This window comes from Dipodomys spectabilis, unplaced genomic scaffold (genome assembly GCF_019054845.1).
Source record: "Dipodomys spectabilis isolate Male_0828 unplaced genomic scaffold, ASM1905484v1 ptg000009l, whole genome shotgun sequence".
In the NCBI taxonomy this organism is placed as follows: domain Eukaryota; kingdom Metazoa; phylum Chordata; class Mammalia; order Rodentia; family Heteromyidae; genus Dipodomys; species Dipodomys spectabilis.
Genome location: NW_024870686.1, coordinates 88,861 through 103,972, shown reverse-complemented (window position 1 = coordinate 103,972; position 15,112 = coordinate 88,861). Strand labels below are relative to the sequence as shown.

General features: G+C 50.9%; 2 protein-coding genes across 2 annotated transcripts in view; one reads left to right on the top strand and one right to left on the bottom strand.

The window, feature by feature from the left end:
• Positions 1–4,677, top strand: part of Adgra2 (adhesion G protein-coupled receptor A2) — a 42,628-nt gene extending 37,951 nt beyond the window's left edge. Inside the window, exons 15-19 of the mRNA XM_042701172.1 lie at positions 87–214; positions 516–639; positions 1,092–1,237; positions 1,693–1,782; positions 1,999–4,677. Of these exons, the coding sequence (XP_042557106.1) occupies positions 87–214; positions 516–639; positions 1,092–1,237; positions 1,693–1,782; positions 1,999–3,223 (1,713 nt within the window). The 3' untranslated portion in view covers positions 3,224–4,677. The remainder of the gene's footprint in view (positions 1–86; positions 215–515; positions 640–1,091; positions 1,238–1,692; positions 1,783–1,998) is intronic.
• On the bottom strand, positions 4,586–10,439 carry Brf2 (BRF2 RNA polymerase III transcription initiation factor subunit). The gene is made up of 4 exons (XM_042701185.1): positions 10,179–10,439; positions 9,680–9,739; positions 7,258–7,579; positions 4,586–5,798 (listed from the first exon to the last, which is right to left on the bottom strand). Exons 1-4 carry the CDS (start codon positions 10,330–10,332, stop codon positions 5,087–5,089), a joined length of 1,248 nt encoding a protein of 415 aa, XP_042557119.1. The 5' UTR covers positions 10,333–10,439; the 3' UTR covers positions 4,586–5,086.
• Positions 10,440–15,112: the final 4,673 nt, after the last annotated feature.

Genomic DNA, 15,112 nt, shown 5'->3' with positions numbered 1-15,112 from the left:
AAGGGGTAGTCCAAAGCTTATGGGGCTTAGGAAGAAGGTAATTGGCCAGAGTGGGGCAGCTCTGTAGTTTTACTTCTCTCTTCCAGGAGCTGAATGCTTTCCCCAGGGAAGCAGGGGGCTCTGGGGCCAGCCTGCATCCTGTCGTTTATCCCTGCACCGCCCTGCTGCTGCTCTGCCTCTTCTCCACCATCATCACCTACATTCTCAACCACAGGTGGGAGCTGTTCTTCAGGGAAGGAAGGTGGGGAGCAAGACAGCAGGTCTCATCAAGGACTGGCAGGTGTTTCTTAGGGAGGTCCATGTGATCTGCCCAGGTTCTTGCTTTGCTTATATCTGAATCTTCTGGGCTTGGAGAATACTTTTTGTGAATTAAGAACTTCCTCCTGGTGCCAGGGGTTGCATTCACACACATGCAAGCACATACATAGATATACCTTCCCCTTTGTGACTATCATAGTAGCCTCAGATCCTATGGGTTGGGCAGCCTATTAATGAACGACATTCTTTTGGGGCAGCTCCATCCACGTGTCCCGGAAGGGCTGGCACATGCTGCTGAACCTATGTTTCCACATGGCCATGACCTCTGCTGTCTTTGCGGGGGGCATCACACTTACCAACTACCAGATGGTCTGCCAGGCGGTAAGCAGAAGGAACTACAAGATGAGTGATGACAGTAGGGAGATGCGCGGCAAGAATAGACTCATGGGAACAGGCCCCAGCTCCACTGTTCTCTGTGCCCATCTGAAAGGGGTAGGGGAGAAGAGGTGATATGGAGAACCAGGCCAGAGAAAATTGGAGACTGAGCTTCAAAATGGAGAGGGAGAACAGTAATGGAGGAGAGGTTAGGGGTGAGGGAGGCAGCAATGGCTGGGTTCTGGAGAATCTCTGCTAGGAGAGAAGCTAGATGGAAATAGAAAGGACAGCAGCAGGGACAAGCTTAATGGGTACCATGGGATTGGACTGGGTCAAGAGGACGTTGTGGGTGAGGGTGCTGGAAACATGGGAGGATGGGGAGCATCCCAGCCACTGAGGCTCCAGGATGGCTCAGGTGGCATAGCCCAGGCCCTCAGCCTCCGTGCCTCACCCCCTAGGTGGGCATTACTCTGCACTACTCTTCCTTGTCCACACTGCTGTGGATGGGGGTGAAGGCTCGAGTCCTGCACAAGGAGCTGACCTGGAGGGTACCTCCTCCGCAAGAAGGGGACTCCACCCTGCCTGCTCCCCGCCCCATGCTCCGGTTCGTATGTTCACCTGCCAGCTTTGCCTTGGGATCTGGGGTGAATGAAGGGTAAACCAAAGGTTCCTTGGGATCACTCAGAGACCTTGGAGCAGCCAGGTGATGTCAGGCTGTGGAGTGGGCGTGTCCTGCTGGCTTTGAGGGCCAGAGGCGACAGGAGATCCAGAGCAGCTGAGCAGCATTCCCTGGCTTCTGCAGCTCTCAAGGTCTTTCTTAGAATAGTCTTGACCAAATCCTGGAAGGACCTGTCAGGCCTGCCCTTATGGGCCTTGCATCCCTGGCAAAAACAAAGCAAAAAACCCAACCAAAACAACAAACAACAACAATAAAAAAAACCCTGTTGCGACAGATTGACAGGGGAGGAAAAAAGAAACAGAGACACCAAGGCAAGGATTCTGAGCACCTGCTTCTTCCTTCTCTCGTTTCTCTGACCTCCAAACCCTATCCCCCTCCAGGTTTTATTTGATCGCTGGAGGAATCCCACTCATCATCTGTGGCATCACAGCTGCTGTCAATATCCACAACTACCGAGACCACAGTCCCTAGTGAGCATCACTTTTGTTCCCGTTGCCTGCCTGCCACCCCTCCCCGTACCTTCCCCTCCACTGGCGAGGGCACCTGCCAGTGCCTATCTAGCAAGGGACCCTCCCCTAACCCAGTCATGCTAAGCACACTGGGTTCTGCCTCCCCATTCATATCCAGCTTATGGACCACCCAACCTGTGAGCCCTACTTATCCACCACCTCTCTATCTCCCCTCAGCTGCTGGCTGGTGTGGCGGCCGAGCCTGGGTGCCTTCTACATCCCGGTGGCTTTGATTCTGCTGATCACCTGGATCTACTTTCTGTGTGCTGGGCTGCACCTACGGGGTCCTCTGGCGCAGAGCCCGAAGGCGGGCAACAGCCGGCTCTCCTTGGAGCCGGGGGAGGAGCCGAGAGGTCCCACCAGGCTCAGGAGCAGCGGCGCCCTGCTGAGTGACTCGGGTTCCCTCCTGGCTGCGGGGAGTGCTGGAGTGGTGACTCCCGGGCCCCCAGAGGACGGCGACAGCCTCTATTCCCCAGGGGTCCAGCTGGGGGCGCTGATGACCACGCATTTCCTGTACCTGGCTATGTGGGCCTGCGGGGCCCTGGCCGTGTCCCAGCGCTGGCTGCCCCGCGTGGTGTGCAGCTGTCTGTACGGGGTGGCGGCCTCCGCGCTGGGTCTCTTCGTCTTCACGCATCACTGTGCCAGGCGCAGGGACGTGAGGGCCTCCTGGCGCGCCTGCTGTCCCCCGGCCTCAGCCTCGGGCTCGCACGCCCCGGGCCGGGCCCTGCCCACCGCCCACGAGGACGGCTCCCCAGTGTTGGGGGACGGGCCGGCTTCCCTCAAGTCCTCCCCGAGCGGCAGCGGAGGCCCTACGCCGGCGCCGGGTCCCTGCAAACTCACCAACCTGCAGCTGGCCCAGAGTCAGGGGTGCGACGCGGGGCTGGCGGCCCGCGGCGCGGCGGAGCCGGAGCCCCCCGGCCCGCGGGGGAGCCTGGCTCCCCGACACCCCAACAACGTGCACCACGGGCGCCGCGCGCACAAGAGCCGGGCCAAGGGGCACCGCGCGGGGGAGGTCGGCGGCCGGAGCCGGCTGAAGGCCTTGCGCGCGGGCGCGGCGCCCGGGGCGCCCGAGCCGCCGTCCAGCGAGAGCAGCAGCCTGCGCCACAGTCCGTCCGACAGCGGCCCGGGCGGCAGCCTCCCGCTGGAGGCCGAGCCCATGCTCACGCCGTCGGAGGGCAGCGACACGAGCGCGCCGCTCCCCGAGGCCGCGCGGCCGGGCCAGCGCCGCTGCGCCAGCCGCGACAACCTCCGGGGCGGCGCGCCCGACAAGGACAGCAAGCGCCGCTCGTACCCGCTCAACGGCGCCCCGAAGGGGGGCAAGTACGACGACCCCGGGGCCGCCGAGGCTGCCGGGGGCGGCTGCATGAAGACCGGCCTCTGGAAGAGCGAGACCACCGTCTAGGGCAGGGTGGGCGGGCGACGCAGTGGGGCAGGCCGGCCGCTCCTCCGCGGCGCCGGCGGAGACGAGCGCCGTCCCGGTAAGGCACGGCGGAGGCCGCACCCCGCCCGCCCGCCACCGGCTGTGGGGCAGGGGCAGGGGCTGCCACGTGCCAGGCGCGCCGACCCGGAGGCAGCGACAGGCAATCCAGAAACACGCAAGATCCACATCCGACCGCCAACTTCTCCGGTGTCCTCCCAAGGAGAGGAGAAGTCCTGACTGCGGAGTGGCCCACAAACAGAGCGGAAGAGCCAGCCCAGGCAGGGCGGACTCCTCCCTCAGTGCTCCCCGCACTCTGGTCCACACTGCCTTAAGGGGAGCCGGGACTGCCCTCTCTCCTTACGGTCCTGGCAGGTGAGCCAGGTGTCAGGCCCAGGGGAGTAACAGGTGCTGCTTTTCAGATTAACCATGCAAGGAGAGTGGGGTGGGGCGGCAAGAGAGGCAGCTCTGGAGAACTGGTCCTGTGGGAAGGGCGCAGTTAAGGGCACCACTCCCGGGAAGCGGGACAAAAACCTTCCTTGCAACTGAGATGGGCCTCGCGACAAAGCCCAAACCCACACCTGAGAAGCTGCCGAGCCAGGTGCCTGACAAGCCGAAGGAGCTGGGACTTGGATCTGGGCAGTACCTGAAAACAACATTCTGGAAGAGTGGCTCTACCCTAATGGCAGGTAGGGTTTGGAAAGGCACTTAAATGCTCAATTTTAAGAGCCATCTGCCATCTGGTCTCAGCCTCCCAACTCCCAAGGGACCAAGGAAGAGCACCTCCTTGCCTCCGTGAGGCCATATAGAAGCAACCCTATAATCTGATCTAACTCCACTGTAGGGAGAAAACGTCAACATGTCAAACCAGACTTCCAGCTCACAGAGCCCAAGCTAAGCCCTAGGCCAACAGCTAGGGTTCCTGCTGCTCACCAAGAGGCCTCTGTCTTCACTACTCTAAAACCCCAGCACCAACCAGTATTTTTCCCTATCTAAAAGCAATCCCCAGACTTTCACTATAGGGCTGCATGGAAGTACAGGGAACCTTGGGCCTCTGAAGAGCAACGGGGAGCCCAAATCTGGCCCGGGTCCCTCTCAATCTTCATGTCACCCTCACGTGGTCAGGTGGAAGAGAGCTGCAGGGAGGGGAGAAACCATGTTCTTCGAGATCAGCCCTGTTATTTATGCTTGCTGCACAGACGATATTAGAAGAAAAAATGCTTTGTATTATTCTTCCACATATGCTGGCTGCTGTTTACATACCCCGCCTATGCCTTAGCACTGGAGAGCTTTTTGCAATACGCTGGGGAAAGGGGAGGGAGGGAATGAAAAGTGCCAAAGAAAACATGTTTTTAAAAAGCTTGGGTTTTATACAATAGAAATGTTTTCTAGAAGATGCCTCTTGTTTTAATATATTAAAGTTTTGCAAAGCCCTTTGAGTTATAGCTGCAATCCACCCAGTCATTTCTTAATGAGATAGAGGATCTTTTAACACCATACATGTGGTGCCTAGAATGGACAGAGCCAAGATTTCCCCAGCTACTGTTTCTCCTAAGGTTGGTACCACTGGGAATGCCAGCTGCTCCACAAGAGCAGTGAAGAATTCAAACTGAGGCAGGAGAGTCTGGCATTTTCCAGAAGTGTTTTAGGGAAAAAACCACCCCACAGAATGCAAAACATTTGTAACTTGTTCCTCCCAGCTCCTACTCCAGGACCTCAGGACCAGCTGACTGGACACCCTTGGTTCCTTCAAACAAGATACTATTCAAGTCCACTTACTTCCCGTGCCATGACAGGCCTATTATCATGCTGCTCACAATAAGACAAAGTACCCCCAAATGGAGAGCATCAAGGAGGGTTAGGGGCACCCATGGCAGCCTGGCTAGCAGCTTGAGCTCTCTGAAAGTCCCTTACTTCCTGAGGGGTCCGCAAGTATTGCTCTATCTCACTATCAGAAATGTTTTCATCTCCAGTCACTGTGGAGACAGGGGATGTGCTACGGATCCGTTTTGGGGGCTTCAACATGCAGGGTGGGAGGAGAAGGGCAGGACTGGCGGGTCGCTTCCCTCTGGGCATATCTAAGGAATTGTCCTCCACTTCTTCCTGTTCTTGCTGTTGTCCCTGCACCTCCTCCTGGGACTCCACTTCTGCTGTCCCATCTCGAAAGGCCATGCGGATTAGCAGCTGTCGGTGCTGGAGAAGGTCATCAATGTGCTTAACCACAGATCGCTTGTCAAGTTTCAGAATCTGCAACCAGGCCAGCTGCTCAGCCATCTGCAGCAGCACGGCCAGCAGTTCCTGCAAGCGGGAGGCAGCAGGGTAGGGCAGGTCCACATTTGCCAGTTTACAAAATCGGGCAAGGGAACACGTTAGCCGATGTGAAGGCTGCAGAGACTGCCATGCTAGAAAAGCAGCTGCAGTGATGATAGGCAAAGGATGCCGACCAGTCACCAGCCATGTTTCATTGGCCAGCTCTACCAGCTGCAGTGTCCGAGACAGCATCTTGTCTTTGTCTTCTACATATTTGGCTGGCATAGATGAGGCTTGGAACAGTTTGAAGCTGAAATAAAACAAAATGAGGATCAGGTCTCAGTAATGACAGGGTGGGGTGGAGGGGCCCTGATCTACAGAAGGACACTCTACTCAAGACAGGGAGGTAGTTCTGTCCCCTGTCCTCTTGGGACAGAACTGGGCAGGCAGCAGAAATACTCACTGGGTAGCAGGTTCATAGAGGTAGAGAAAGAAAACTGCATGTAGGTTCCCCTTGCCAAGGGACAGGCAGAAGAAAGCAGCAAGGAGCAGAACCTTCCTGTTAGCCCTGTACCCTATTAAGGATTAGGCAAGTAGTTTAAATGGTAACTCTTGCCTGGTAAGCACAAGGCTTTGAGTTCAAACCCCAGTACTCAAAAAAAAAAAAAAAGAAAGAAAAGAAAAAAGAGAAATGTACTCTGCTATGTATAGAGTTGGAAAAAACTTGCCCCGGTATCCAGCTAAAAAGTAACCAAATATCAACTATTTGTTTATTATTTTGAGACTCGGTCTTATGATGTAGCCCAGGCTAGTCCTGAACCCCCTTCCTCAGCTGCTGCTTCTTTTCTGTGTGCCTGCAAGTCCTTGAACTCAGGGCCTGGTACAGTCCCTCAGCTTTTTTGCTCAAAGCTAACATTCTACCACTCAAACTACAGCTCCCCTTCTGGCTTTTTGATGGTTAACTGGAGGTAAGAGTCACAGACTTTTTGCTTGGGCTGGCTTCAAACCTGGATCCTTAAACCTTAGCCTCCCTAGAGGCTAGAATTAAATATGTAAGCCACTTGTGCTCATCTTTTGCCTCAGCTTTTTTTTTTTGGTCTGGTCGTGGGCCTGCACTCTGGGCCTGGGCACTGTCCCTCAGCTCTTCAGCTCAAGGCTAGCGTAGCTCTACCACTTGAGCCACAGAGCCACTTCCAGCTTTTTTTCTGCTTATGTGGTGCTGAGGAATGGAACCCAGGGCCTCATGCATGCAAGGCAAGCACTCTACCCTGAGCCACCTTCCCAGCCCCTGCCTCAGCTTCTGCCAGAATTACAGATGTGTTCCACCACATCTGGCCAATAGTAACATTTTTAAAAGCCTTTGTCATCTGCAGTAATTGATTTTTTTTTAAATAAGAAAGACTATGGTTACTTAAAAACAAACAAAAGAACATAGCTTCTAACCTCAGTTCTACCATCAACTACTATCCTATTTGGCTGTGTTCCCAAGTACACACAGTCACACGTGTCCATGCCACAGGCCTGCAATTCAGAAGGCACACTGATGTACGAGCAGTGCAACTCAGCAACCCTGAGCCACAGCATGAAACTTCTTCCTACATCACCAGGTTGCTAAGGTGACAAACGTATTTAAAATTGCAGCACTCTAGGAAAGTATACCAGTTAACCTCATTAGTGGTAAGCACTAGATCCTATCACATAGACTCTGGTCACAGGCAGCCATAAGCAAAAGACACATCCCATCCCACGGTGGCCTCCTAGACAGGTACCTGCTGCAGTAAGTCTTCACCAAGTCTGCCAAGCACAGAGATGGCACATCTAACCCCAGAAGCTTCACTATCTGCATGTAGGTGCCAGAAAACATATCCAGGTCTGCATATAACAGGGTGCAAATGGTTCCCATGGTAAGGGGCCAATTATGCTGCCGGCAGGTGATTAAAACACAGCAGCCCACCAACACCTCCTTCTTCTGGAGCCTGGCAGCACGGATGCCAGAGTGCCTGTATGCCTTTTGGTAATAGGCAATTGCTGTGTCCTCAAACGTTGGTGGTAATTGGAGCACTCGACAAAGGTCTCTCACTCGGCGAAGACCTAAGAAAACCCATAGCAAGAGTTAAGACAGAGGTCAAGTTGGATGCTGGTGGCTCACCCCGTAACCCTAGCTACTCAGAATGGGGAGATCTGAGGGTCACAATTCAAAGCCAGCCTGGATAGGAGAGTCTGTGAGACTCAGTACTCAGGCCCTGAGTTCAGACTGCAGATCCAGCACGCACGCGTGCGCGCGCACACACACACGCACGCGCGCGCACACACACACACACACGCACGCGCACACACACACACACTAAGGTCAAAGGAACTAGTAAATACCTATTAGCAAATTCTGCTGTGAATCAAATTAGTGCTGCTAGCAGATACAAGATGTGTAAATAACATATCTTTTTGGAGGACTGGAGAACACTTTCTGCAGTTCTTTTTTTTTTTTTTTTTGTCGGTCATGGGGCTTGAACTCTGGGCCTGGGTGCTGTCCCTCAGTTCTTCAGCTCAAGGCGAGCGCTCTACCACTTGAGCTACAGCGCCACTTCCGGTTTTCTAGTGGTTTATTGGAGATAGGAGTCTCACGGTCTTTTCTGCCCAGGCTGGCTTTGAACCGCGATTCTCAGATCTCAGCCTCCTGAGTAGCTAGGATTACAGGCGTGAGCCACCGGCGCCCGGCCAGTTCTTTTTTTAATGGTTTTATTTTTTCCCCTTGGGTGATAGTGGAACCCAGAACCACATGCATGCTATACAAGCTCACTACCACCAAGATAGCTACATTCTAGCTCTCACTGGTACAGAAATATTTGGGGAAAGAGAAGTCATATTCAACCCACCATTTTTCGGAGGCTGGTTTTATTTGTAGCTGATCCACTTTTAGGCGTTGGGGATTCATGCTAGGCACACCATCTACCAGTAAGCAACAGCCCTAGCAAACTTTTAGCCAAGCTCCTGAGGCTACCACAAACATCCTATACTTGATTACCACAGCTCTTAGAACCATCCCCCATTCTTTCTTTCTGCTTTGCTTTTTTACTTTTTTTTTTTTTTGCTGGTCCTAGGCCTTGAACCCTGTCCTGGGTGCTGTATCTTACCTCCTTTTGCTTAAGACCAGCATTTTATCACTTGAACTACAGCACTACTTCAGGCTTTTTTTGTAATTAATTGAAGATAAGAGTCTCTTGGACTTTCCTGTCTGGAATGGCTTCAAACCATGATCCTCAGATCCCAGCCCCAAGTAGCTAAAGGTGTAAGCCACCAGTGCCTGCCTCTTTCTCTTTTCTAATGTTATGGTTTTTGTTACTGTTTGTTTAGAATCAAACCTGAGGTTCTTGCTCCTGCTCCAGACTTCCAAGTGCTGGGATTATAGGAATGTACCACAGTGCCAAGATACTCCAATTTTTTTCTTTTTCCTTTTTTGTGTGCCTGTATGTGTGCCAGTCCTAGGACCTGCACTCAGGGCTTGGGCACTGTGCACTGTCCCTGAGCTTTTTTGCTCAAGGCTAGCATTCTACTACTCGAGTCACAGCTCCACTTCTGGCTTTTTGGGGCTAATTAGAGATAGGAATCCCATGGACTTTCCTGCCTTAGCTGGCTTCAAATCAAGATCCTCGGATCTCAGTCTCCTGAGTAGCTAGGGTTACAGACATAAGCCTCTGGCACCCAGCTTTCTCTTTACGTTTTTTTTTTTAAAGCATCATTTAGTTGCTCAAAGGGAATTTCATTTCAACATATCCACATATGGATACAATGTTCTCAGATTTACTCGTGCTACCAAATCTTTATTTCTAATTACTATTCTCTTCTAATCCACCTCACACCAGGAAATGCACTAAGATAGAAAAGACCATCAGGATTTTTGGTGGTGGTGGTTGTGGCCATGGGGCTAGAACTCAAGGCCCAGGGAACTGTCCCTGAGCTTTTTCCACTCAAGGCTAGCACTCTACCACTTTGAGTCACAGCTCCACTTTGGGTTTTCTGGTGGTTAACTGGAGATAAAAGTCTCATGGCCTTTCCTGCCTGGGCTGGCTTTGAACTGAGATCCTCAAATCTCAGCCTCGTGAGTAGCTAGGATGACAGTCATAAGCCAGTAGCCCCTGGCTTCAGGATCATTTCTTTAAAGTTACTACTGTATTGTAAAAAGTTGACTCTCACCTCGTTGCTGGCTGCGACTAATTTGCTCATTTTCCCCGGTGCTTCGAGAATATGTTATTTCTGTAAAAAAAAAGAATATGTTATTTCTGAAAAAAAAAAAACCAGTATTTCTGTAAAAGTAATGAACAACCAATAGTACATTTAGTCCTATGCTCTCCCACTACACAAGGTCAGAAAGTAGAATTCAAATCAGTGTGCATCTGCTGTCTGTCTCATATAAGATGCTCAAGGATGCACAGGAAAAGGCCCGTCTGGTTTTCTGAGTTCAGGGCAGTACCAAATCCACAAAGTGAAGGTTTAGTTCCACAGTGAACGAACTCCAACAGCTCCAGTCTATCTAAATTCCCAATCATCCAAGCTAGGCAATTTTCCCGGCTGCAGATTTGTTCTAGGGGAGGGGGGTTGACTGCGTTTCAGGGTCTCGAAGGGGATAGAATGGGGAATCTGGGGCTAGTGGCTCCACGGCCCCAGGCCCGGAAATGGGGGCACGGGTAGGTACCTCGAAGGTTGCCCTCATCGGTATAGGTAGTGGTTAGGGTCCCCTCGGTGACCACGCAGCCGCAGGCGGAGCACACGAGCTGGCTCTGCGAGTAGTGCGAGTCTTCCACGAGTTCAGCGGAGCCACAGTCCGGGCAGCGGCCGCCCTTCGGCATCGCTCCTACCTGCCCAGCGCCCCGGAAGCCCCCGCTCGCCCACTCCTACTTCCCCAACAGGAACCGCGCGACGACAGGAACCAGGGAAGACCCCGAGAGAGGCGGCAACGCTTCCGGCCCGAGCGAGAACGCGAGCGTTCGCCCCGCCCCGCGCTTGCGCGCGCCACTTCCGGTCTTACGCGTCTGAGGACTCGGAGAGAAACCGGAGCTAGGAAAGGAGGTTCCCGTCCTGAGCTGCGTGTCAGGTTCTCGGCCCTCAGTAGTTTGAGGCATCGCCCTGGGGCTGGAATTTGGATAAACTTTCTACCTACTTGGACTAGAGGCACCTACAGGAAATTGTTGACATTCCTGACACACTTTCTTTTTTTTAAGCGCTAGTGGAATCGCAGGTTTTCAATTGTCTGTGGTAACAAATGTTGATTTTGGTCTTAGTAGGAAATCGCTAAAAGTAGAGTGCGGTAGTAAGAGAAATTGTGCTCTGTTTTCCCGAGCTGTTTGCATAGGTAAGTTCCTTTCTACCTTTCCCTCCCTTCCTCCCTCCCTTCCCTCCTTCCCTCCTTCCCTCCTTCCCCCCTTCCCTCCTTCCTTCCTTCCTTCCTTCCTGCCGGTCCTGGGGTTTGAACTCTGGGGCCCGAGCGCTGTCCTCCAGTTTTTCACTCAAGTCTAATACGATACCACTTGAGCCACAGCTCCGCTTGACCTCTGGCTTTTTGATAGCTAATTAGAGATTAAAGTCTTACGAACTTTCCTGCCCAAGTTGGCTTCGAACATGATCCCCAAATTTCAGTAAACCACTAGCACCCAGCTTCTTCCATTTTTTGTCTGTTTTCTTTTCTTTTTATGTGGATGGTGGGGCTTGAACTCTGTGCCTGGGGCGCTAATCCCTAAACTCTTCAGCACCAGGTGAGCACATGAGCCACAACGACACTTCTGGTTTTCTGGTGCTTAATTGCAGATAAGAGTCCAACAGACTTTCCTGCACGGGCTCGTTTTGAACCTGGATCCTCTGATCTCAGCCTCCTGAATAGTTAGGATTACAGGCCGGAGCCACCGGCTCATCTTCTGTTCTTAAATGTCTGTTTTTCTCAACTGTAAATTGAGGGAATTGAATTAGAATCTGGAGTGGCAAATTCAAGATGGCCTCAGAGGCCAGGAAGGGAATGCCTAAATGGACTTTGAAGTGAAATAATTTGGTGTAGTTAGGCTTTTGGCAAAATGGAGGGTGCAAGCAGATTTATTCAGATGCATTTAAAACTTTGAGCTTTAAGACTATCCAAAATCCAATCTGGTGTGATGACTCACATAATAATCTAGAATCCTAGCCTTTTGGGACATTGAGATTGATAGGACTGTGGTTTGAAGCCAGCCCAGGAAGCAAAGTTCACAAGACTCTCATCCCAACCTAGCAAAAGGGCACAGTGTTGCTCATCTTTCATTCCTGCTACATGTGAAGCATAAATAAGATTGTGGTTCTAGGTTGGCCAAGCAAAAATCAAGACTATATCTCAAAAATAATGAGAGCAAAAAGGGCTGGAGGCACCTGGGTAGGAACGTCTGTGAGACTCCTATCTTCAATAAACTACTCAGAAAAAGCCAGAAGTGGTGCTGTGGCTCAAGAGGTAGAACGCTAGTCTTGAGCAAAAGAAGCTCATGGACAGAGCCTAGGACCAGAATTCAAGCCCCAGGAACTAGCCAAAAAAGGGGGAGCTGGAGGCCTGGCTCAAGGAGTAGAATACTGGTTTAGCAAATGTAAAGCCCTGAGTTCAAAGTCCAGGACTGCCAAACCACTACAAACAAGATGTTCCAAGATTGTAATTCCAAAGTTACTATAGTACACCACAAAGCCTCCAATAAAAACCAATCTTAGCCAGATGCCGGTGGCTCATGCCTATAATCCTAGCTACTCAGGAGGCTGAGATCTGAGGATTGCAGTTCAAAGCCAGCCCGGGCAGGAAAGTCCATGAGACTCTTATCACCAATAAACCACTAGAAAACCTGAAGTGGTGCTGTGGCTCAAGTGGTAGAGCACTAGCCTTGAGCTGAAGAGCTGAGGGACAGCGCCCAGGCTCAGAGTTCAAGCCCCACAACTGACAAAAACAAAAACAAAAAAAACACAATCTTTTGGGCTGGGAAGGTGGCTCAGTGGTAGAGTGCTTGCCTTGCATCCATGAGGCCCCGGGTTTGATTCCTCAACACCACATAAGCAGAAAAAGCCGGAAGTGGTGCTTTGGCTTAAGTGGTAGAGCACTAGCCTTAGGCCCAGAGTTCAGGCCCCACGACCTACTATAAAAAAAAAAAATTCAAATGTGTTGTATGTGGTCCTAAATTCATGTACTGGATGTTCTCTGTTGACCCATGAACACAAAGCATTTAAACTGACATCATTAAATTTTCCATATAAGGATTATGTGAGATTGCTAACAGCCTTTGATGAAGGGTTGAGAAGCATAACGTAGAAGAATGTTGTTGAAAAGTATTTCTAAGACAAAACATTTCAGAAGATAGTCTTCACAGTTGAAGAGGAACACATGAAAAACCAAAACAAACACCAATACCAAGCATGATAATCCTAGCACTTGGGAGGCTGAGGTAGAAAGATAGGAGGCCAAGCTGGGCTATATAACAAAACCTTGTCTCAAAAACAAAACAAACCTAGAAAAGAAAATTTTAAAACATATCCCTTCTAGTCTACATCCATACTTCCTTCCCAAGAGATTGCTTACTCATTGTGAGAATCACTCCTTTTAAGAGAACTCTCACCCACTGTCATGGAGCTTGACTGCATGGGAGGCTCCTTTTCCCTCCAACTGGCTGAGGGATACAGTAATCCCCGACAAACCTTCCCTAAATTTGAATCAGTTGTCCACACTATAAAGGGGCTTCGGCACAGTAGCCTTGGATGGATATATTTTTTTTTTTCTTTTTTCTTTTGGCCAGTCCTGGGGCTTGAACTGTCCCTGAGCTTCTTTTGCTCAAGGCTAGCACTCTACCACTTGAGCCACAGCGCCACTTCCGGCCTTTTCTGTTTATGAGGTACTGAGGAATTGAATCCAGGGCTTCATGCATGCTAGGCAAGCATTCTACCACTAAGCCACTTTCCCAGCCCCATGGATGGATCTTGCTATGGATGATGATTGATAGCTGGTTGTCTAGCAGGTCAGTATTAAGACATATCACCCCTCAGGGACATCCATTCATTTTAGCAAGCTCAACATTCTTACTGGGGAGGAGAAACATGTCCCTAAAAACAATGTAATTAGCACAGGAAGTATTTCTTTACATTGTTCCACAGAATAGCAGCAGAACACTGTGATGCTTTCTTTGGTGTGATTTTCATGTGTACATCTTGAATATCAAGAAAAAAAATTACAGACCAGGATTGCCAGGTGCCAGTGGCTCATGCCTGTTAATTGTAGCTTTTCAGGAGGCTGAGATATAAGAATGACAATGCAAAGCCAGCCAAGGCAGGAAAAACCATGAGACTCTTCTCTCCAATTAACCACCAAAAAGCTGGAAGTGGAGCTATCGCTCAACTGGTAGGGAGCTAGCCTTGAGCAAAAAAGTTCAAGAACCTTGTCAAGACCCTGAGTTTGAGTCCTAGAATTGGCATGCAAAATCCAGGATTTTTACATTGTAGTCGTTCTACTCTTTCTATTATAAGGTGGAATAGCAATTTTATGATCCTCCTACCAACAACTTTAAAGATTCGAAGAACAATTATCTTTTCCAGGCACAAGTACTAGTGCCTCAAGTGCCCATAGCTCAGGCCTGTAATCCTAGCTACCCAGGAGGCTGAGATCTGAGGATAAAGGTTTGAAGCTAGCCCAGAAGTTTGAGACTCTTATGTCCAGTTAATCTCCCAAGTGGAGATATGGCTCAAGTGTTTAGTGTTCCAGCCTTGAGCAAAATAAGCCAAGCAAAAGCTTGAGGCCCAGAATTCAAGAAGGGTTGTTGCCAAAGTCCAAACAGGCAGATGTGCAATGTTGGCCTTGAAGTCAGGACTTTCTGGAGTGAAGACTAGAAAGGGAGGCACTGAAGGAGGGTGGACTACCACCCGAAGGAAGCTTTGCCCAGCCTCCACTGGTGAGGTGTGTATATATTCCACTGAGTTGTTGGCCTGGCTGATGTTCTCATCTGCAAGTCTTTGTGTGGGACCTCCCTGGGTTTCTCATCATGGGGAAGGCCAGAATTCAAAAGAATGTTCCACTCTGGTGAAAACCTGTCTTAGGTGGAAGCACCAAATTGATGGAATTCTTAAGGGGTAGGATCATTCTAATCTAGAGTAGGTAATCTCTGAGACTGAGCCTGGCTATCCTCAAGGGTTGTAACCAGGCACCACCTCTGACTTCCTCCCAGCTCACTTGACTGAAACTGTGACTAACCCAGTTTCACTCTGAGCACGGAATAAACTTTCTCATTGTTACCCTGAGCCTGGTGGTTGTGGCAGGCCTTGGAGCCTCTCACTAGATTTCCTTCCCACCACCTTGGCTCTTCGGTGACACTCATTCTTCCCAACACTAACTAGGTGTGGAATCATAGTACGTGACCAGGATTTCTTTTTCTTTTTCTTTTTTTTTTGGGTCCAGTCATGGGGCCTCAACTCTGGGCCTGGGCACTGTCCCTCAGCTCTTCAGCTCAAGGCTAGCGCTCTACCACTTGAGCCACAGCACCACTTCCGGCTTTTTTTCTTTTTGCTTGTGTGGTGCTGAGGAATTGAACCCAGGGCCTCATGCATGCAAGGCAAGCGCTCTACCACTGAGCCACCTTCCCAGCCCCAGGA

What these genes read in the sequence shown, in the direction of transcription:
- Brf2 (XM_042701185.1), bottom strand. Translation starts at nt 10,332, where the DNA reads ATGCCGAAGGGCGGCCGCTGCCCGGACTGTGGCTCCGCTGAACTCGTG. An exon ending in TAGTCGCAGCCAGCAACGAG is followed by an intron (nt 7,580 to 9,679) that starts GTGAGAGTCAAC and finishes GGGTTTTCTTAG; the next exon opens with GTCTTCGCCGAGTGAGAGAC. An exon ending in GTGAAGACTTACTGCAGCAG is followed by an intron (nt 5,799 to 7,257) that starts GTACCTGTCTAG and finishes GTTTTATTTCAG; the next exon opens with CTTCAAACTGTTCCAAGCCT.